At 45.8% G+C, this 22,792-nt stretch overlaps 2 protein-coding genes across 2 annotated transcripts; one reads left to right on the top strand and one right to left on the bottom strand.

Annotated features, from left to right (window-relative positions):
- Nucleotides 1-1,097: 1,097 nt before the first annotated feature.
- On the top strand, nucleotides 1,098-2,904 carry LOC100383002 (pink scutellum 1). Its single transcript, NM_001175684.1, has one exon. The coding sequence runs from the start codon at nucleotides 1,145-1,147 to the stop codon at nucleotides 2,615-2,617; it is 1,473 nt and encodes a 490-aa protein (NP_001169155.1). The 5' UTR covers nucleotides 1,098-1,144; the 3' UTR covers nucleotides 2,618-2,904.
- A 143-nt stretch (nucleotides 2,905-3,047) lies between these two features.
- Nucleotides 3,048-17,562, bottom strand: LOC103626758 (protein STRUBBELIG-RECEPTOR FAMILY 8). The gene is made up of 16 exons (XM_008647131.4): nucleotides 16,830-17,562; nucleotides 16,575-16,707; nucleotides 11,237-11,308; nucleotides 11,096-11,161; nucleotides 10,952-11,023; nucleotides 10,777-10,848; nucleotides 6,740-6,811; nucleotides 6,586-6,651; nucleotides 6,448-6,513; nucleotides 6,038-6,366; nucleotides 5,290-5,543; nucleotides 4,588-4,859; nucleotides 4,372-4,507; nucleotides 4,127-4,266; nucleotides 3,887-4,043; nucleotides 3,048-3,619 (listed from the first exon to the last, which is right to left on the bottom strand). The coding sequence occupies exons 1-16, from the start codon at nucleotides 16,915-16,917 to the stop codon at nucleotides 3,461-3,463; spliced, it is 2,154 nt and encodes a 717-aa protein (XP_008645353.1). The 5' UTR covers nucleotides 16,918-17,562; the 3' UTR covers nucleotides 3,048-3,460.
- Nucleotides 17,563-22,792: the final 5,230 nt, after the last annotated feature.

Raw genomic sequence — 22,792 nt, 5'->3', positions numbered from 1 at the left:
GGGGCCCACTTAGCTGGATGGTGGCTGAGTGCGGCCTCCTCGGTGGTATCAAAGTCGACGAGTCAGATGCGCACATGACGCTAGGGGTCGCGGATCTCTGCTGTGTACTTGCCCCATGGTCGGCGCCGCACTCTGTAGTACTGGGGCTCGGTGTCGGCGTCGTTCGACTTCCTCTCCCGCTCTGTGAGGGCCAACAGCCTGGGCCACTCCCTCGCCGTGGCCCGCATGGACGACGCCTCCTCCTTCAGTGCTCGCTCCAGACGGATCTCCTAGATGTAGTGCTTCACCCTATGGACGGCGAGCACCATGGACGGCGGCTGTTGCGTGGGGAGCGGGGTGCGGGCGACAGAGCGTAACGGCGACGGGAGCGGAAGGGCGCCTAGGGAGGCGTGGAGCACGGGCTGGGCCAGAGCAGGCACCGCCCAGGCGATGCCTCCGGCGCTGGGGACGCAAGGCAGGGGCGGGGGATGTGCCACTGCGTGGGCGTGGGCGAGATCCAAGGGCGGGGGCTCGGCAGGGGTCGCGAGTGTGGGAAAGAGAGAGGCGGGGGCACGACGGGGGCATGGAAGGTGTGGACGCCTTCGTTGTAGTCTTAATAGGAGTAGTATAGATTAGTCATAGATCTAAAAGTGCACTGCATAATACAGTAGTTAGCTTTTTCTTGCTTTAACCTTTATGTTACATGATCGAAACTCGCATTAGGCCAGTCGCCCAGACACAGAGAGGAAACATCGTCTGGTCATTGTAAGGCCTGAATAAACATGGGGTCGGGGCATGGCAATTCCCGGTAACCACCAGCGCAATTTGGACGGTTTGAAAGGTGACAAGTAGTGGGGGTAAGCTTCCGATGCTGCGCTCGTGGTGGTTGTGAAGGCCGGCGTTGTCTCTTACCTGCGAAGGCCGGCGCAGGATCTATCGGTAGAATCGGCCAGCAGCGTTTTCGTGGACTTGTCCTTCGTCTTTAAGGCCAAAAGTAATATTCAAAAAACATTTGAGGTGCTTGGGTGAAGAATGCCACAATGGAATTGGATCGACGGTGGTGCCCCCACTCAAAGCAGCTGCAGCTTATCACCACCGCCTCAGGCTCAGGATTGCACGGCTCCGCCGCGCTCGAATTCCCCCCACCTTCCACCAGGCCAGCACCATGGCCACTACCGCCCTCCTCCTCCGCACTCACCACCATCCCTGCAAGCCGCCGGCGCCGCGCGCGTCCGTACTCTGCCGCGCCACGGCGGGGATGGCTGGGCCGGCGTCGGCCGCGGCGCTGCGGTCCCTGGCCCCGCCCACGCGGCCGGAGCTGCTGTCGCTCGACCTGCCCCGCTACGACCCAGCGCCCGCCCGCCCCGTGGACCTCGCCGTGGTGGGCGGCGGGCCCGCGGGCCTCGCTGTGGCGCAGCGCGTCGCGGAGGCGGGCCTGTCGGTGTGCGCCATCGACCCGTCCCCCGCGGTCGTGTGGCCCAACAACTACGGCGTGTGGGTGGACGAGTTCGAGGCCATGGGCCTCTCCCACTGCCTCGACACCGTCTGGCCCTCCGCCTCCGTCTTCATCGACGATGGCGGCGCCAAGTCGCTCGACCGCCCCTACGCCCGCGTCGCGCGCCGCAAGCTCAAGTCCACCATGATGGACCGCTGCGTCGCCAACGGCGTCGTCTTCCACCAGGCCAAGGTCGCCAAGGCCGTCCACTACGACGCCTCGTCCCTCCTCATCTGTGACGACGGCGTCGCCGTCCCGGCAAGCGTCGTGCTCGACGCCACGGGCTTCTCGCGCTGCCTCGTGCAGTACGACAAGCCGTACAACCCGGGGTACCAGGTCGCCTACGGCATCCTCGCCGAGGTCGACGCCCACCCGTTCGACATCGACAAGATGCTCTTCATGGACTGGCGCGACTCGCACCTCCCCGAAGGGTCGGAGATCAGGGAGCGCAACCGCCGCATCCCCACCTTCCTCTACGCCATGCCCTTCTCCCCCACCAGGATCTTCCTCGAGGAGACGTCCCTGGTCGCGCGCCCGGGGCTCGCCATGGACGACATCCAGGAGCGCATGGCCGCGCGCCTCAGGCACCTGGGTATACGCGTCCGAAGCGTCGAGGAGGACGAGCGCTGCGTCATCCCCATGGGAGGGCCGCTGCCCGTCCTGCCGCAGAGGGTTGTCGGCATCGGCGGCACGGCAGGGATGGTGCACCCGTCCACGGGCTACATGGTGGCGCGCACGCTTGCCACCGCGCCTATCGTGGCGGACGCCATCGTAAGGTTCCTCGACACCGGCACCGGCAACGGCATGGGTGGCCTGGCAGGGGACGCGCTCTCCGCCGAGGTGTGGAAGCAGCTGTGGCCAGCCAACAGGCGGCGGCAGAGGGAGTTCTTCTGCTTCGGCATGGACGTCCTGCTCAAGCTGGACCTCGAGGGAACGCGGCGGTTCTTCGACGCCTTCTTCGACCTGGAGCCACACTACTGGCACGGTTTCCTGTCATCCAGACTGTTCCTGCCGGAGCTCTTGATGTTCGGCCTCGCACTGTTCGGGAACGCCTCCAACTCGTCGAGGCTGGAGATCATGGCCAAGGGCACCGTGCCTCTTGGCAAGATGATTGGCAACTTGATACAGGACAGAGATGGGTGAGGAGGGTATGTATACCTACATTTTTCACGTGAAGATCTGATCTCCATTGGATCTCTGATTTTGGTATCGATGATTTTCACTGTATTTACGATTTGCAAAGATGGATTCACAAAACACAGTTAGCAACAGCAGTTCAGGACCTCCTGTCAGATATAGGAATTGCTGCTGCAACGCTACTTCAGTATGGTGATTACAGAGGTGTATAGTTGCACTTGCACACTGAGGGATGTCGTGAGAATCTACGTATCAGATATCATGGTCTTCATATAAAAGATCAAATTTCCAACAAAATATGAAATTGACAGTTGTGTATTATGATAGGGTGTTTTCGATATTTCAAGAACATAGAAAGAACGGGTGATAGGAATTGGGTACACTGTTCTTGTTCTAGGAACAAACCGGAGAATACGAAGTAGGAACCGGGCTGGACTGAACAGAACGGGAAGATTTTATATCATATTGGTTTGAAATCAAAACAATCTATCCAGTATGTGCGAATGGCTGTAGAGTCTTGAGGTTTCTATCATTAAAACATAACGGAGCATCAATTTTACATTTCTTTTCCTTCTTCTCTACCAATAATCAGCTATACACCACCATCAATTTGAGTCTCGTTTTAAATACAGCTGCAACAAGTATACTGACTGAAAATGAGACGAATGTAGAAGAATGAACAAAGTTGAACAATAGGCAACGAAATTATCTTCTCAAAACTCATCCGATCCTGAATTGTTGCGGTCAGCTCGAGTTCTCCAATCGATATGACTATACGAGTGCTCTAGATATTTTCTTTGCACATTAAGCCTCCAAACTGTTTTGCGCTTCTATCGTGGACGCACTTGCTCAGAAGGAAATGTCTCTCAGGTCTCCTTCTCGTTCTGGGACTCTGTATGAAAACCCTAGCTCTTCTCCTGATTGCCGCCTCACGATGCTAGCCCTCTGCATCAAGCGCACAAGTTGCTGGACAACCTCTGACATGGGTGGGCGGAACTCTGGCTCAGGCTGCAGAAACAAAAGACATATAAGTATTCCAAGTACTTAAGGAAAAACAGGAGCCCAAATGAACAAGTAAAACTTAACAGCGAATGATTTTGTTTGGTTAAGCACCCATGACCCAACACAGTAGTAGACTCCAAATATTAGCATTTTTTTTACTACTCTGCAAGACAGTTTCTCCACGAATGATTTTTTCCCCTTTAATTTTTAGGCCACCATGAGAGCGCCATTACAGATCAATAACATAACATGTGTCACAAATCAAGAATATACCTGAACGCAGAGTGCAATTACGTCTGCAAAACGAGAGAGTGATTTAGCTGGGTACATTCCGTTTAATGCTGGATCAACCATCCTAGCAAGTGCATCAATATCATGAAGTTGAGGGGTAGCCCATCTAACAAGAGACTGTTCTGACCTCTCTCTGGAACTGCAATGATCATCCAAAGGCTATTTCAACAACCACTTCGAAGCTGAAGCGAACCAGGATTGGATACAATCTAGATCACATACCTGTCTAGTGGCTTCCGCCCTGTCAATAGCTCTAACATTACCACTCCAAAACTGTATACATCGCTCTTTACAGTATAAATGCCAGACATTGCAAACTCTGGGGCGCTATAGCCAAATGATCCAAATACTTCAGTTGAAACCTGCAGTGACAGGCCAATTAGTTAATACATGGAATAAGTAGAAACTATCCAGAAATGGGTATTTGAAGAAAAGAAACCTCAGTGGAAGAGATGTGTGTTACTTGCCTGTCTTTCAGTATTTGGAGTCAAGGCAGCAAGTCCACAGTCAGATAGGTGTGGATTATGCTCCTCATCTAGTAGAATGTTTGAAGACTTCAAATTTCTATGAACAAGAGACGGCATGCACACCTCATGCAGGTACCTACAAGAAAACTTGGAAGACATTATATGCATCCTCTGCCATAACCTTTGGAGTAAAAATGCAGTACGGTCCAAACTTACTCAAGTGCTCGAGCAGTGCCTAGTGCTATCCTTACGCGGATGTTCCATGTAAGCTTCCTGCTTATTTCAACAGAGAAGTGCAACATATCATGCAGCGTTCCATTTACAATGTACTCATAGACAAGAAGTCTTTGCCCATGTTCAACACAATATCCTGTCAATGGCACGATGTTTGGATGCCTTAGCCGAGACATGCTCGATACAGCCTCAAGGAAATTGTCTTCTTCCTGTAAAGAAAGTGCGGCGCTATCTATCTTTTTAACAGCAAGAACCTGTATCATAACACACAACTCAGGTGCAGCACACAGGATGACCAACAAACAACTGTCATGCAGAGGGTCTGAAAAAACATGTATATTCGTGGACCACTACCTAAATAAATAACAAAGACTTGGCCTCACCGCCATATCATTTATAGAGAATGTAACAAGCCTGATCTACTGATAAATGACACTACATGGATTCATAATGCATTAGAATACTTTGCAGTCGGGTATTATCAAGAAGGAAATACATCTAGTGCCGGAGACTCCCACATGAGTGGGGTCCAGGAAAGAGATACAATACAACAAATATATATATATATATATATATATATATATATATATATATATATATATATATATATATATATATATATATATATATATATATATATATATATATATATATATTTTTGATTTTATTATAAGCACACTGTACCTTTCCATTCGGGAAATCGGCCTTATAAACACGACCAAGTGAGCCCTCACCCAGAAGAGAATCTTGACAGAAACTATTAGTAGCAACTTGGAGAGAAGCGACAGTATAAGGTGTTGCAGTTATGGGGACCTTTGTCTTTCTTACAGAACCATTTTTACCGTAAACTCTCTCAGGAGTCATTTTCTCAGCAGGTGGGAGCTTCACAGTTGCTATAGACGTGTCATCCATCTGCTCTGGGATTTCCCTGCTAGAAGCTAGAAAAACAAAAACAAAAACAAAGAGAGCAGTGAGATATCAACTATCAAGGGACCAGAATATCAGAGATGTAATTGCACTCTCTTCTGGTTGTAATAATCTTCTGAACAAGTAACCTGATACAATTATAGCTAAATGAGGCCATTAGATATATTCATAAAACCCTCATGTTTTTAGTTTTCTGCCATAGTATTATATCTGTCCTAACTACAAAACTATATTACACAACTATACTGATCTTGAGAGTGAGTGCATGCAAAGGGAGCAAATTCCAATTGTTCAAGTTCTGATCATAATTCAACTACAATAAATGTTTAATTATCATCAGTGTCTTCAATTAGTGGTTTCCAGATCAATCAAACAGTTGTCCAGTCAAAGGCTACCACTTTAACAAAAAAATGGCATCTTAGCTAACTGAATAATCTATATTGATCTAGCATCAATCAAGAGGTGTATTGCAACATGACAATATACACCATAAAAAGTGTCATACCTCTCTCAATGTTTACTGTTAGAGGTCCTCCAAAATCTTTTGATTCACTGCTGGCATCATCAGTTCTTTTCTGAGCATTGCACATGCAGCATAACAGAAGCAGAAACACACATAAAACAGCAACTATTGATCCAGCAATTATGCCCACAAGCGGACCTGTCCCAAGGCCTTGCTTCTTGTTACTTTGAACAGTGTGGCTTTCTGAACCTTTAGGAGCATCTCCTGGCCCCTGAGGATGCTTAGGACGATTCCGTGGCCTTTGAGGGGGTGGTGGCATAAAAGGTGGCGGCGGGGGAGCAGGTCCATTGGCAAATGAGTTTCCTTCAAGTCTGCGATTGCATTTACAGAAAGCCATTAAAACCCAGCATTGACAATTTCCATACAAAAGTGAAGTAAGACTTGGAACATACGTTACATCTGGAATGGAGCTGAATTCTTTTGGTATCCAACCACTGAAATTGTTGTTTGCTATGTTTCTGTTTAAAACAGTTATTAGTTATCAAGCAAGCATGAATATAAGTCAAACTATTGTCTGACAATTCACTTACAATGTAGTAAGGCTTAGCCCACGGAGAACATTGACAGAACCTGTTAACTGATTGTTCTGCATATAACTGCAAAAGCGAGTAAACATGAATCCATCATTATTGAAAAGCTAATGCAAAGTAGAAGCTTTCTTTGAAGAGATTGGTTAATACTTACAGACTTGAAAGATTTGATAAAGAACCAATAGAATTGGGAAGATCCCCTGTCAATTTGTTGAAAGACACATCTCTGTCAAAAAGTACAAATTGTATAAGATAGATTCAAGAAACCAAGTGGACAGTATGTTTTTTGTGTCAAGTAAAATGTTACTTCTTATGACCATTATAAATGTTATGTTTTTCAAGGAACAATTGCATGTACTCCTAGTCTTAAGTCTTTAGGCTTTGTTTGGGCACTCTAGTATTGACCCCAATCCACGTGTGTTGAGGTGGATTGGGTGTAAATTAGTTTAAGTTACACCCCCAATCCACCTCACTGATTACATATCGTCCGACTAATCATGATTAGTCGCTATTAGTCGGTCTGATCAGTTGTTAGTGCTCGATAAGAGGTAGCGATTCGATCAGGGTAGTTGATCGTCCTTATCATCCGCCTAATTGGGATTTATAGCGATTAATCGCTGTGTTGGGCGATCAGCCGATAAGCCTGGCAGTCCAAAAGACATTTTAGGCTTAAATGTTGTTTGGGGAGGCCAAAGGACACCCAGTCGGCCAGTCCCTTCAAATACGGCCTGGGTAGACCAAAGATGAGCAGTCGGACAGTCCCTTTAAATGCTGTCTGGGGAGGCCAAAAGCCATTTTAGGCTTAACAGCAGCTGAGCAGCCCATCTTCTACGGTTCTACCTCCAGTCCTCCACTCTCTTCTCCGGCCTATCTTCTACCACCAGTCCAACCGAAGATGAGCAGCTCTTCTGAAGGTATGGATGTCGTGCTGCTTTTGCCTGTTCTTCACTCCTCTTTGTTCTCTGCTCTCTCTCCCCCTCTGTTTTTCACTCCTCTTTGTTCAGCAAGGTCTGGACTCTGGAGGAAGAGCTGCTATTAAGATGTTTGACGTCGCAGATGTGCATGGACATCATGGTGATGGACGTCGTGCTGCTGCTGATCAAGTCATCTTCCTGCAGTCCCAAATTGCCTGAGGGAAGACGTCCTCTGTGGCTGAAACTGGCATCAAAGGCTATGCAAGTTGGTCTATGTGAGCTACAACAGGAAGATGAACAACAGATTTACAAAGATAAGAGAGCAAGGTTCAAAGGGAAAGAAAAGCAACCCACTAGTGCTTGAAGAGCTTTTGTGGGAAAATGAGTGGGTTCAGGAGTCTGAAGAAGATGAGGAGCTTTGGAGTGCAGTAGATGAAGTTTTAGGTGCAACTCAAGCTACCCAGGGCAGAAACTTGCCTAGGGCATCAGCTGCACGTGGTGGGAGGACCTACTCCGAGACCTATGTTAGGAGTAGGAAGCGCCAAAAAGTTGCAGTAGCTCAGGACTTGCAGCAAGGAGATGGCAGTGACAGTGACAGTCACAACGAAAATGATCATCAAAAGCAAACTCAAAATGACCAAGATGCTGCAGGAAAAGCGATTGATGAAGAAGAAGAATCTGTGGCTGCTAGTGATCAATTCAAGCTGGATGATGATCTCATATAGGTGTTGCCTTCTTGGTCATAATCTACTACTCCACTGGTCTAGTAAGTTGTAGACTTTCATAGTCTTATATAAACTTGTAGCTGTTGTGCTGTTATGGACTATTTAAGTATTTATACTGTTGCAAGCCTCTATACTATATAAGTATATATCTATATATAGTGTTATATATGAATATATATATATATATATATATATATATATATATTGTATTTATATATTACACCTGGGTGCATTCAATATAGAGAATGCACCCAGACCGAACCTACGTGCCAGGTCCGAGCCAACCGTCCCACCCAGGCCGTCTTCGTCCCTCCCGCACGTCTTCGTCGCTCCCGCACGCTCCCGACAGAACCTTTTCACTTTCCCACCCACGCCCCTCTTTCTCCACGAACGGCTCAACCTCTTTACATAAGTTGCAATTACACCAGACAGCAGTTGCAATCATTGTTTTGTTTAACAGATTTTTGGACATAGTTATATAGAAGTTGCAATCACACCAGACCAGCAGTTGCAATTACACCAGAAAGCAGTTGCAATCACACCAGATGCAATCATTGTTTGTTTAACAGTTTTTTGGACATAGTTATATAGAAGTTGCAATCACACTAGACCAGCAGTTGCAATTACACCAGACAGCAGTTGCAATCATTGTTTGTTTAACAGATTTTTAGACATAGTTATAAAGAAGTTGCAATCACACAAGACCAGCAATTGCAATTACACCAGACAACAGTTGCAATCATTGTTTGTTTAACAGATTTTTAGACATAGTTATATAGAAGTTGCAATCACAGCAGACCAGCAGTTGCAATTACACCAGACCAGCAGTTGCAATCATATTTTTTAACAAAATTTCCTAGAGTTATTCAGTACTTGCAATCACATCAGAGCAACTCAGCAGTTGCATCCACACCACACCAGCAGTTGCAATCATTTTGTTTACATTTTTTAACAGATATTTGGGTAGAATTATACAGCAGTTGCAATCACACCTAATGCGGGGGACAGGGAGGCGCGCTGACAGAGAGGCGCGCGGCAGCGCGGGGACAGGGAGGCACGCGGCGGCGCGGAGACAGGGAGGCGCTCGGCGGCGGTGGGGAGAGGGTGGCGCTCGGCGGCGGTGGGGGAGAGGGTGGCGCGCAGCGGCGAGGGGCAGGAAGGCGCGCATACAGGAGGGCCGAGGCGTGCTCGGGGTGTTATTGCAGGTGGGTGCATTCAATATAGAGAATGCACCCAGGTGCATTTTAGTGCCGCCGTGTGTGTATATATATATATATATATATATATATATATATATATATATATATATATATATATATATATATATATATATATATATATATATATATATATATATATATATATATATGCGTGCGGGTGTGTGTGTGCGTGGGTGGGTGTGGGTGTGTGCGTGCATGCGTGCGCGTGTGTCCTGGAATACACAGGACGACCAGGGGGACGATTAGGGTCGATCAGGGGCAACTAATCGCCCTGATCGACGCCTAATCGCGACTAATCGCCTGATCGCCCAGTGGCTTCGATCAGGCAATCTGAAAACTATGATCCACCTCACTACATGTGGATTGAGCTCAATACTAGAGTACCCAAACTAAGCCTTAATGGAGAAAGCCTTCATACTTTACGGAGTAATTCAGATCCTCCAAAAATTCAAGTTATGAAAAAGGTATATGATCCATCTGATATGGGGATGTTGGTTTTGTACGCTACAAGAAACATCAAACTATCTGAAACTCCAGTTCTAACAGCCAAAACAGTCATGTTTTCATCTGCTGATCAACTTCTACATCTTAGTGCTCCATATGGACTGTGAAGCGAACTTGCACTCTATGGAGTTTTACACAAAGATCTGAAGAAGAAAAAAGGGCACCAGATGGTTTATATTAAAGCAAGTCAAAGATAATGTTGCAGAAGGTATCTCAAAAATGTGATAATAGTAAGATTGCCTAAGGCCATCTCCAGTGAGGTGTGTAAATCGATATATCATCCCACGAGGCAAGGCAATGAGGTGATTCAATCACTTGTGGACATTAAACCACGGAAGAAGAGTCAATGCAAACATATGCATCGATTCATTGCGAATAAAGAAAAAGATCCATTCACTGGCTGGCAGAGCTGCAGCAGTGCACATCATGGGTCTAGGCGTCTAGCGCCTGCAACCGATTTCTTTTGTTTGTTCTTGATCCATTAGTCGTCTCATTTGCTGGAGGAGGGATGAATCAGTTTGGCTGTATAAGGAATTTAAGCATATGTGTCACAAGGGTGAACAATTGTTCGACGCAAGTATGCAACCACTGCAGACGCCCTAATGATACACTCAGTTCTTACCCATTCCATGTTTCCAGAGAGGAAGCACAGTCATTCTTAGTCGATGTCTTAGGATTTTAAGAAAGAGCAACTATGCCATTCCTAATGATACATTTTAGAGAACACGATTCATCTGCTTATTGGGCATTGGGATGAAAGAGGGGTGGTATACGGAATTAATGAGGTAAAGTTAAATCTTGTAATGAAGAAAGGATAAGAAATCTTACAAGTCTGAAAGTGAGTTGAGGCTTCCAAATATATCACCCAGTTGCTGAGAAATTGAGTTGTGACTGAGATTACTGCATCAAAAGTTTCAGTAGATTATACTGTTCCAGCATGATCTAACAGTATATTGTGCAAACAAAACGTAAAAAGGCAAGGCTGCACTGGTTAGCAACTTACAGGTATTCAATCGAAGCCATATTTGATATAGAGTATGGAAGGTTGCCATTGAAATTGTTGCTACCCAGATTCCTGCATCACCAATCACAGTGAAACGCCAGATACTACAGAACAAATATACTACGAGGGACAAAAGCCGCATACAGATTAGTGAGATTAGGTGGCAGCTGGTAAGGGATTGAACCATGCAAGTTGTTATTGCTCAAATCTCTGCATGTTATGAAATTGTGGATCAACACGGTGACTAGAAGAAAAGAAAAGGGCTACAGACAAGTTGCAGCTCACAGTGTTTTCAGAGAGAACAGGTTGGAGAGCTCGTATCCCAGAGAACCATCGAGCCCTGTCCCTGGAAGTTTGCTGCATATTTTAGGACAGAAGAAACGCAGAATTAATTATCATGAGGTCTTTTCATGCCTAGGATTCCATAGCCACACAAGTAAATAAAGGAGCTGAGAGCCTGAGACACCAAAGACAAAAAAAAAATCGAATAGAGAGGCAAGTGAAATAGCAAAGGTGTTGAGAAACAATGAAACATCAAATTTGATTGTGTCACAGCGTACTAATCCCAAATTGCCATTACTCATTACATAGCATGAATGCATATATGAACAAATAAAGTTGTAAAAAAACATAATGCTAATAGTTTGTGGTACCGTCTAAACTTGAGACTAGCGCAGGAAACACCATTACATCAGGTGCTCCCATTCCTATCAGCCAAAAACTTAAAGTACAACAATGATCAAACACCGGAAATCAGCCAAAAAAAAGCCATATGGTCATTTCCATCAGTGAACCCACCTAACGGTAAGAGGGATCATCATGGAACTGAAAAGGCAATCAATCTACACGGTGATGCAAGATACCTACGAAGTGTTAATGTATGGCGCCTTGACCTTCATAGGTCACGCCTTCTCATATTTATAGAAGAGGATTACATGATAATAGAGGATTACATGATAAGGACTCTGTAACAAACATAGGAGAAAAAGGAGGTGCAGCTCCACAAGACCAGGAGAGAATATCTAGTCCCCTAAACCACCTTTCTATAGATGGATATAAACTATATCTCTAACATCCCCCCTCAATCTGGACGGTGCGACACTAAGTGCAGATTGTGCCGGAACATATTAAACGCCGATCCTGATAAAGGTTTCGTCATAATATCAGCAAGCTGATCCTTCGATGATATGGGGCGAACATCAAGTTGATTGGCAGCAACACGCTCTCGAACAAAATGGTAATCAACTTCCACATGTTTTGTTCGACGATGAAAGATGGGATTCTTGGTCAAATAAGTAGCACCGATATTATCACACCACAGACTCGGAGGTCGATGTTGTGGGACACCAAGTTCTCGAAGAAGAACCTGAATCCAAATAAGTTCAGCAGTGGTGTCTGCTACTGCCTTATATTCAGCCTCCGTACTGGAACGAGATACCGTCGATTGTTTTCTGGATGCCCAAGAAACTAAATTACCACCAAGAAATATGGCATATCCTCCGGTGCTTCGACGATCATCCGGATTACCAGCACAATCAGCATCCGAAAAAGCACTCAATAAAGAAGAGCCGGACTTGGTAAAGCGCAAGCCATAATCAATGGTCTGATGTAAGTAACGAAGAATCCTCTTGACAGTCACCCAATGCACCGTAGTCGGAGATGATAAAAATTGACAGACTCGATTGACACAGTAGGAAATATCAGGCCGAGTCAATGATAAATATTGTAGAGTGCCAACCACACTCCTATATCTCGTGGTATCTTCAGCAGAGAGAATATCACCACCATTTAGAGTCAATTTCTCATCCAGGAGCATAGGGGTATTGACTCCTTTGGACGCAAGCATGTTAGTCCGGGCTAACAGGTCCTTGATGTACTTGTGTTGCGTCAGTATGAGACCATTAGGAGAATGAGTAACCTGAATGCCGAGAAAATAATGTAGAGCACCTAGGTCCTTGACAGCAAAATGTCTCCGAAGTTGTGCCAAAAACTTCTCAATAGCCGAGGGGGAGGAGCTGATAATAATAATATCGTCAACATAAATAAGTATGTACATCCTGATATCCTCTTTGTTGAAGATAAATAAGGACACATCAGCCTTAGATGCTATAAATCCCAACTGAATGAGCGTAGAACTGAGGCGAGAAAACCAAGCACGTGGGGCCTGTTTAAGACCATAAAGGGACTTATCAAGTTTGCAAATATATTCAGGATGCTTAGGGTCAATAAATCCAGGAGGCTGCTTCATATAAACATCTTCTTTGAGAATACCATGAAGGAAAGCATTTTGGATATCTATCTGACGAATGGCCCAATTATGTGATACAGCAAGAGATAGCAAAAGCCTAATAGTGGTAGGCTTGACCACTGGACTAAAAGTGTCATCATAATCAATTCCATACTCTTGTTTAAACCCTTTTGCAACTAAGCGTGCTTTGTAGCGGTCAATAGAGCCATCAGGCTTTTGTTTCAACTTGTAGACCCATTTGCAATCAACAATATTAACATCATCACGTGGAGGAACCAAGTGCCATGTGTGATTCTGAATGAGAGCTTGGAATTCTTCATTCATTGCTTGCCGCCATAGAGGATCTCCCATAGCAGATTTATAAGAGGTTGGTTCAACTGATGACGAAGTGATAGCTGAATACGTGACTGTGCCATCCGTACGAACCTTCGGTTTCCGGATGTTATTTTTCATTCGAGTGCCATATGGATGTTGAACAGCAGCTGGTGACACCGTAGCTTCTGTAGAGGCAGGATTGGGTGATAGAACCAGATCAGGTGCTGATATGTCAACCAAGCTCTCCACAGGCTGAGGTGGATCAGGAGAGCTCTCATGTGGATGATGGAGCGTACCAATAGCAGGTGCAGAGGGCTGAATACATGATTCCGTAGGCTGGTTGGCCATTGTAGAGGTTGATACGGTGGGGCTTCCTGCATCCAAAAAATTAGGAGAAACAGGTGCACACATATGGCCTTGCATCAATATAGTACTGCTGCTATCCAAATGCAAATTACGCGATGTGGAGTTAGGATGAACAGACTGAGCAGCCTGAGAGCAATTCGAAGAAAGACGTTTAAAAGGAAAAATAGTCTCATCAAAGACAACATCTCGAGAAATATAAACACAGCCAGAATCAACATCGAGACATTTATATCCTTTATGTAAGTTGTTATAGCCAAGAAAAACACACTCTTTTGAGCGGAAAGAAAGTTTAGTTTTATTGTAGGGTCTAAGATGTGGCCAACATGCGCAGCCAAAGATTTTTAAGAGGGAGTAATTAGGAGGACTATGAAGCAGGCGTTCAAGGGGACAAGTATTATCAATGACACGGGTTGGGAGACGATTGATGAGGTATGTAGCTGTAAGAAAAGCCTCGTCCCAAAATTTAATGGGCATGTCAGCATGAGCAAGAAGAGCTAAGCCAGTTTCCACAATGTGACGATGCTTTCGTTCGGCTGAGCCATTTTGTTGGTGTGTATGTGGACATGAAACACGATGAGTAATGCCAAGTGAGCGAAAAAATGTGTTATGAATTTTCTCATACTCTCCACCCCAATCAGACTGAACACATTTAATTTTAGCATTCAAAAGACGCTCAACATGAGTTTGAAATTGTGAGAATATGCGATGGGCATCCGTGCGATCATGCATCAAATATATCCAAGAGAATTTGCTATAGTCATCAATAAAACTAATGTAATATTTAAACCCAGAAACAGATTTAGGGGCAGGACCCCACACATCAGAAAAAATTAATTCTAATGGTGAAGTGGATTGATGAAGAGAGACAGTATACGGTAGCTGATGACTTTTAGCTAATTGGCAAGCATCACAAACGGACGCAGAGGGTTCACTAGTACATCGAATATTATTAAGATGTAAAATGGACTGAACTACTTGTGAAGAGGGATGGCCGAGACGGGCATGCCACTGGGTCTTGCTTGCAGACCTGCTGAGAAGAGCATGTTTGAGTGTAGTAGCTGCAGACGATCGGATGGGGTAGAGACCGGACTCACATCGACCGGTCAGCAGGCTGCGTCCCGATTGCCGGTCCTTTATAGAGAAATGCCATGGATGATATTCAAAGAAAACATCATTATCTTTAGAAAATTTATGAACTGAAAGGAGATTTTTAGAAATTTCAGGAACATGTAAAATATGGCGCAAAGCAAGAGGACGAGCAGCAGTAGTAATTGAAGAATGACCGGTATGTAAGATGTGCAAACCTGTGCCATTGCCTACTCGGACTTGGTCGTTGCCGTGATAACGTTCCCGAACAGCAAGGCGATCTAGATCGCTGGTGATATGATCAGTAGCACCCGTGTCAGTGTACCAATCGGGATCGACGTTGTAGGAGGATGAAGCAGCTAATGCAGCCGACGGCGGTACTTCATCGTAGGAATCATCATGACGATACCAGCAGTGAACTGCAGTGTGACCCTCTTTGCCACAAATCTGACAAGTTGGTCGAGTAGCCGATCCTCGATTATCCCCTGAATAACGAGGAGAAGTATCAACACGAGGAGGCGGGAACCGACCACGGCCACGACCACGACCACGGCCACGGCCACGGCCACGACCACGATTCATTGGTGTTCCGCTACGTCCGGCATAGTTGGCAGATGAACCAGTATGAAGTTGTAGCTCGGCCTGATGCTGAAGTTGGCGGGCCTCAAACGCCATGAGGTGGGCAAAAACATTATCCAAAGTAATGGTTTCAGATCTGGTGGTCATCGATGTGACAAAAGAATCATAGTCTGAGCCAAGGCCGGCCAGAAGATATGCTATTATCTCATCATCACGTAAAGCAGCACCTGCAGCAGCAAGTTCATTGGCCAGCCCCTTGATTCGACGAAAAAAATCAGCCGCAGATAGATCTCTTTTCTTGGATGTAGCCAGTTCAACTCGAATTTGCACCATGCGAGCACGAGTAGCAGAGAAGAACATTCTCTGCAAGATATCCCAGGCCTCCTTTGATGTGGAGGCTGAGATCACATCCCGCAGAACCTCTTCAGACATGGATGACAGCAGGCCGCTAAGAACCTGCTGATCCTGGTCGAACCAGCGATCATAATCTGGATTGGAGACCATGGTGATGCCATTGTCAGATGTAGATGCAATCTGCTGAGCTGGAGGGGAAAGAGAACCATCGAGATAGCCCATCAATTTGGCGCTGCGGAGAAAGGGCAGTAATTGAGCTCGCCAGAGGAGGAAGTTAGACTTCGTGAGTCGTATTGTAACAGCATGATGAATAGGAATTGGCACAAAGGAAGACGCCATGGAAGGAAGCGTGGTAGTAGTGGTGGAAGGAGAGGAGGAGGAGGTAGAGGATGAAGTTAGATTTTGCTGGAAAATTTATGGCTCTGTTACCATGTTAATGTATGGCGCCTTGACCTTCATAGGTCACACCTTCTCATATTTATAGAAGAGGATTACATGATAATAGAGGATTATATGATAAGGACTCTGTAACAAACATAGGAGAAAAAGGAGGTGCAGCTCCACAAGACCAGGAGAGAATATCTAGTCCCCTAAACCACCTTTCTATAGATGGATATAAACTATATCTCTAACACGAAGAAGGTTCCTTTGATGTGGGCGTTCACGGGATCTTACATTTCGGTGACGCCGGCGCCAGAGCAGGCGACGCCCTGCCACGCCGCGCCGCAGGGATCGCCGCCGCTGGCCGACCACCCAGCCAGCTGCGACGGGCTGTTCCAGGAGGTGTAGAGATTCGCCAGCGCCGCGGCTGCAACACGGAACCGAACCATCAATCGCGCGCGAAACAAGAAAGAAAAGGAAAACCCACCACGCCATCCCAAGAAACCAAGAAACTCAGCCGGAACCGGGAGCGCCGCCCAGGGCTCTTACCGTCGTCGGGGTCGGTTTCGGCTCCCGCTGGCGCCGCCGCGAGGGCAAGGACAAGGCCGGTGGCGAATGCGGCCGCCAGTGCCTCCATGCTTGGTCTGGTCCCCACGCAGTCCCCCTCCTGTGATCCGCACAGCGGAAGGTTGCTGCTTTCCTGGGTTGCTTATCCCCTACCAGGACACGGCCATGGTGTCCAGCACGGGGATCACCGTGGTTCACCTCTCTCTTCTCCGCTGGTTCAGTACCAGCGATGACAGCTAGTAGGAGAACCAAGAAAGGAAGCACGCAAGAAACGGCGGATGCCACGGCTGCTTCCAGTTCCAGCAGAGAGGGAAATTTGTGGTAGGGAGGGGTGGTGCAGGTAAAGACTGCAATTTTTTTGGATCCCCCTCTTAAATGTATGTTGGGTTCTGGGCTGCTTGCTGTTCTTGACTCTGCTCCCTCTCACACGCACATACTCTTTCTCTCTCCTCCTCGATGCACAGGACAGGAAGGAAGGTGCTCTTGATCCGGTAAAAAATTAATGGCGGAGCAATGGGAGTAGGTGAAAGGCGATGAAGTCGGAACAGAGCTTGCAGAGGCCACCAGGAAGAAAGATGCATGCTGATTGATGCCCTGCTAATGGTGGATGGTGGGGTGGACTGTGGACAAAGGTTGATGCCAGTACAGTCAACCATGAGCCGTTGTTTGACTGAGCAAGACAAAAGTTTTCACCACTGCATGCTCCATTCCATACCATGTTCACCTCTCTCCTCACCTAAAACCACGGTTTATAAAACCGTCAGTGGAAAAATCGTTACCTACCTGTAATATTTAGTGCCAGTAAACCAGTAAAAACTGACCGGTTTGTACAATCTAAACCAATTTAAATTTGTACCGATTTACCGACGAAAACCGGCGATAAACCATCCTAAAACGCCGGTTTTCGCTGTTTTATAGAAAAATAGAAAATTTGGACATAATTTATTTGTAATTTGCTCAATTCACATTGCATAGTAAATATTAATTGATCCACATGACATATATTCACAAAAATAACATACAACATACATATACAACCACAAACTCCAGTTCTCATGCAACAAACAACCAGCGATCTTCGCAATACTCAAATACAAGTTCTTTTACAGCCCTCCAACGAGGCAACGACACATAGGTCGACTTATTTCACAGTACTCACATGTTCAGCTCGAGTCATTGTGATAGTACTGAGGCATGTTGTAAGGATCGTGATATTGTTTCAATCTGTCATAGTGATAGGTCTATACAAAAGATATGAGATACATTAGCGAGAAAACAAGAGCGGCAAATAAATACTTATCCACAAAGCAAAAATAACATACCAGTGCAGCGGAAACTTGTTCATACCCATAGTGTGGTCCTGGTGGATACATATTTGATAATTTTGAATATAGTGGTGGAGGGGTCCATAGTTTCCATACCCATGCATGATTGATGGTGGTACTTCACCTGATGGTCCCTGACCCGGTTGCCGTTGTCATACATAAGGGTTATAGACTAGGTCTTGTCCAGGCGGATAGTTAGAAGAACTAGAGCTACTTGAGCTACGGATTCCATCTTGGACAGGAAATGAAACCGAACGACGCCGACCACTTATTGTCTCCCGCTGTGAATGAGGTGCATCATGGTAAGAATCTTGGGTGGAATGGGTGAACCGACTACCTCCAATGGACCTCCAATCTCCTGCACCACTCCCTCCTTCACCATATAATCCAGCATCACCATGGTTGCCATCATCACCAGCACTAGGGTGGGTTGTGTTATCATCATTGTCTTCATCCTCTTCGATTTGATCGGTGATTTTGACCCTTTTTTCCTTTCCTATCTGATAGACCAAGTCTTGTCTCCGCTTGCCAATGTGGGTGTCGCCAACTATTTCATTGGCCCATTCTTGCACTTCCTCTTTGCCTCCTTGTTCACGTACAAGCGATGTAAACATCGTGCTAGGAAGAGGAGTGTCACTGATAGGTTAGTCTTCATCCAATGTTGGAGGCATTGGATCTTCCTCTTTCCATCCAATCTCTAATGGTTTCATTATGCCTGTGTAATGATAGATCCATGAAGGCCAAGGCAGGATCAAACTCACTAGGATCTATTGTATCAGATACTTGCCATCAATCTCTTGACCAGTTGGTAATGTGACCCCCACACCTGCATTTAAGGCAACAAGATTATGTCAACAACATAGATCAAATACAACAAAATATAATGCGTTATTTGTTACCTTGTTTTTGGGACTCCATAATTGCGGCCCTAAAATATGAGTTATCGACCTTTCGACCCGGGATGCCAATGGCATGACAAGCCTTTGCCCAATCCGTACCAAGAATCTATTTCGAGCTCCTTCCCTTACTTGTCCAGGGACCAGTATCTGTCCTCTGTTGCCTTGGTCTAGAGGCTTGAGCAAGATTGTAGTCTCTAACACTCTCAGGTACTTGTTCCCTACTCCTTCACATCATCCTATCAAGTGGCCCTTGAGATACCCTCTGGCTGGAGGATCCACCACCCCTGGCATACCTTGCACTAGCCCTCTGACTAAATTCGTGCTGCACATGTATGCAAAGGCTTGAAGTTCATCCTCATACTCATCGTCCCTAAAATGGGTTCGTGCTGCCTCATCTGCCCTCAGCTACTGCCTGAACCTAGAAGTCTTCTTTTTTCTTTGTCTTATCTATGTCAAGTTGGAAGTATGCATTTATGTCTGGAGGAATAGAGGGACATTTCTTGACATTCTTCCCTCTATGCGTGAATGCTCCTTCAATCGAGTACCACCCCTCCGCTCTTTGTTTCTCAACAATACTTGCATTTGAAACATGCACCAACCTTTTCTCCGTGCAACCAGACTCATCTATATCTTTATCTTCATCCGACATGTCTCCTACAGACGTGGAAAATATCATATAACTTGAAACAATAACTAAACCATAAATAATCCATAAACCATAAGCCACCTGTCACACCCGAGCTTTAAGGAACAAAGCCGGGTGCATCTCATACATGCGCTGAGAAGACAACATATATAATAACAGAGTGTATAGAGATAAATGTCACAATAACATCAAGGAATTTATTACATAGCGGAAGTCTTATTACAAAATAAAAGATAAAAGATAAATATAAAACGAACTAAGGATCATCCTTGGCGCAAAAGTTGACTGGGGAAACGCCACCTAGATCAGATCAAACTCCTCGCTTTGTGGCTCCTCCTGAACCACCTGTTCTTCTCCTGTGGGGGTGTGAGACAGCAAGGGTGAGCTCACACATGATCATAGCTCAACAAGTTGTGGGGAACCAGTGGCATGAACTCACCAAAGGTGGGAGTTCATGTGATGTGTAAGGCTAATCAACAATAGGGGTTAAAGCTGAGCATTGCTTTTAAGTAGTTGGTCAAAATTTTATTAGCAGTTACTAAATGTAAGTAAATACCAAACCTTAAATAAAATAATAGAACAAAATTAATAATAATCCTATGCATATGCAAATGACAAAATTGAGTTTAAGTTACATAAATTAATCATTGGAGAGTCCTAAGCTGCTCATGACCGTGAGCTCGGCTAGTATACCAGTTTTACACTCTGTAGAGGTTGTACCCTGTACCCACAAGTCATGTATCCCATGTCGCCAGGGTTAGCTAGACCCTTAGACACTACCGAGGTGAATGGCTAGGGATCCACTACGAGGCCTTCACAAAGTTCCACTAGCTTCTGAAAACCCGCTACAGTTTATGGGAAGAGCACTTGCAAGAATCCCCCGTCTGACCGCCATCGCAGCAAAATCAACCCGAGAACCTCCTTGCATGCAATCCCCTACTGCCCTTGCCCCTTTCGGGTAAGGTAGTCTTTCACTAGCTTTTCTAGTTAGTTGGCCAAGGGCGTCCCATTAAACCCTTGTGGTGGCACACGTTTCTCAAGTTAAGCTCCATGTTCCAATTAACATTAATGATCTTGACATGAACATAAATAGAATAACAAAATAAATGGAACATGGATATAATGAAATATTATCCCAAAACCATGTAAAGCAATAGCAAAACTACCCAAGTGATTCAGGGATAACAAGGTAAAATGGATAAACAGACTAGGATGACCTATTGGATCCCATCAAAATTAAGTCTATGCATGGTAAATGATTATAAGGAACATTATTGGGTAACAAAAGTGAATCAAGGGCACAAATTGCCTTCAATGAGCTCCTGCTCATCTACTTCTATCTGCTGGTCACCAGGATCCTCGGTCACAGGTTCTTCTACTCGCCACAATACAAACAAGCACAGTATATAGAGAAAATTAACATCACATCAAACATGTAAACAAAATACATAATAATAATCTACACATTAAAATAAAATCCTAGGAACAGAAATCATAATTTTTGGAGTTATAGATTTTAAGATATGAATTTCCAAAGGTTTTATGTGCTTAACATAGGATTAAGTGGGAAATTATTTTTCTTACTGTTGTCATGTCCAAACAGAGACTCTAAGTGATAGAGAATAATATAAAAAAATTTAGGAACTGGAATTGAGTGATTTGTACTACAAATGAATTTTCTATGAATTTTACAAGTTCTAGCACTAATTTATATATTAAAAATCCATTTAAAATTTAATTTCTCTGATTCTATACGGTTCTGGACTAGGCGCAACAATACTGATAAAGGCACGGGCCTCAGGGTAACTTTTCCAAGACACAGGGAATAGTGGCGAGGGACGGCGGGTTTGGTTTCACAAAAACAGAGGGTCTCTTTTGCAGTTTAACCATGGCGAAAGGGTATCATCAGATCTCGGTCGTTGGATTAGATGTGAGCGCACCAAATTAAATCCGAACCAAAACAAACCGGTACGCATCCAGGATCGTTGGATCTAAGATTGACGGCTACGGTTTTATGAGATCCAGATCTAATCTGAGCCGTCCAGAGAGCGATCAACGGCCATCACCAGTCGTGGCCAAAGAGTTACGCTCGACTTAATCCCCGTCGGCCAATCCTGATCTAACGGTGTGCGAGCGCCACCACTCCCCCTGAGCTAACGCGGCGGCGCCGCCCCATCCGTGCCGCGCCATCGCCGGCGAGCGCGCGATTCAAGCCCCCGGCGCACGATTCCACACCGCGACTGTTACTACGCAACGAGGGGGAGGCACTGAACTCAATTAGAGGCTACATACCGATTTTTTGGGGTCTGGAGCGACCAACAACGTGGCACGGCGGACGACGGACTCCGGCGAGAAATTACTTGCGCCCCACTGGTTCTCCGATCACCGCGACACTGCACACGCACACCACACCGAACGGCGAAGTCCCCGCCCCAAGCTCCGGAGGCAGTGCGTCCACAGGGGCGGTAATCACCGGCAGCGGCCCGCACGAGATGGTTCTCTCGGTCACGGGGGAGGACGGCTGGGTTCGTGCGGCTTTAGGGTTTAGGGTTCGTGGGTGAGCACGACATTTAACGCCCCAAACCCACGGAATCGGAGTCACGGCCGGCAGCTCCGGAAGAAGGGGGAAGGAGACTGTGCCGCCCGCCATGCGCGGGATTCAGTTGAAGGAGGAGCTGACATCACCGGCCCACACGTCAAAGAAACGGACACTACAGCGTGCGAGGGTCAAACGCGCCTGGCGGGTGGGTCCGAGGCGCTAGTGAGTACGCTATAGCGCGCGGAGCGAACTAACACGCGGGTCCCACCTATCGGTGTAATGGTGAATGAGCTGGGCTACGGGGCGAGTGTGGAAATGGGCCAGATAGGTGGCGGCCGGCCCATTCAGTGCACAGTTCTTTTTTTCTTTTTATTTTCTCTTCTTTTTTCCTTTGCTTTTGATTTGAACTTTAAATTTTGAATTCACAAACTGTTGTGGATTTATTATTCTCAACTAACACATAATTTGAACATACTAGTATTACTTTTATTTATAATATTTATTTTGTATATATTTTTTGTACCTCTGTTTCTTCT

The sequence above is a fragment of the Zea mays genome, chromosome 5 (assembly GCF_902167145.1).
Source record: "Zea mays cultivar B73 chromosome 5, Zm-B73-REFERENCE-NAM-5.0, whole genome shotgun sequence".
NCBI classification, from domain to species: Eukaryota; Viridiplantae; Streptophyta; class Magnoliopsida; order Poales; family Poaceae; genus Zea; species Zea mays.
The sequence above is the reverse complement of the archived record's forward strand: the minus strand, read 5'-3'. Positions and strand labels throughout refer to the sequence as shown.

Bases quoted from the DNA above. Each gene is read 5' to 3' on its own strand.
- LOC103626758 (XM_008647131.4), bottom strand. From the start codon at position 16,917: ATGGAGGCACTGGCGGCCGCATTCGCCACCGGCCTTGTCCTTGCCCTC. The intron at 6,367-6,447 runs GTATGTTCCAAG...ATGCAATCGCAG, and splicing joins AGCTCCATTCCAGATGTAAC to ACTTGAAGGAAACTCATTTG. The intron at 4,508-4,587 runs GTAAGTTTGGAC...GTTTTCTTGTAG, and splicing joins GGCACTGCTCGAGCACTTGA to GTACCTGCATGAGGTGTGCA.
- LOC100383002 (NM_001175684.1), top strand. From the start codon at position 1,145: ATGGCCACTACCGCCCTCCTCCTCCGCACTCACCACCATCCCTGCAAG.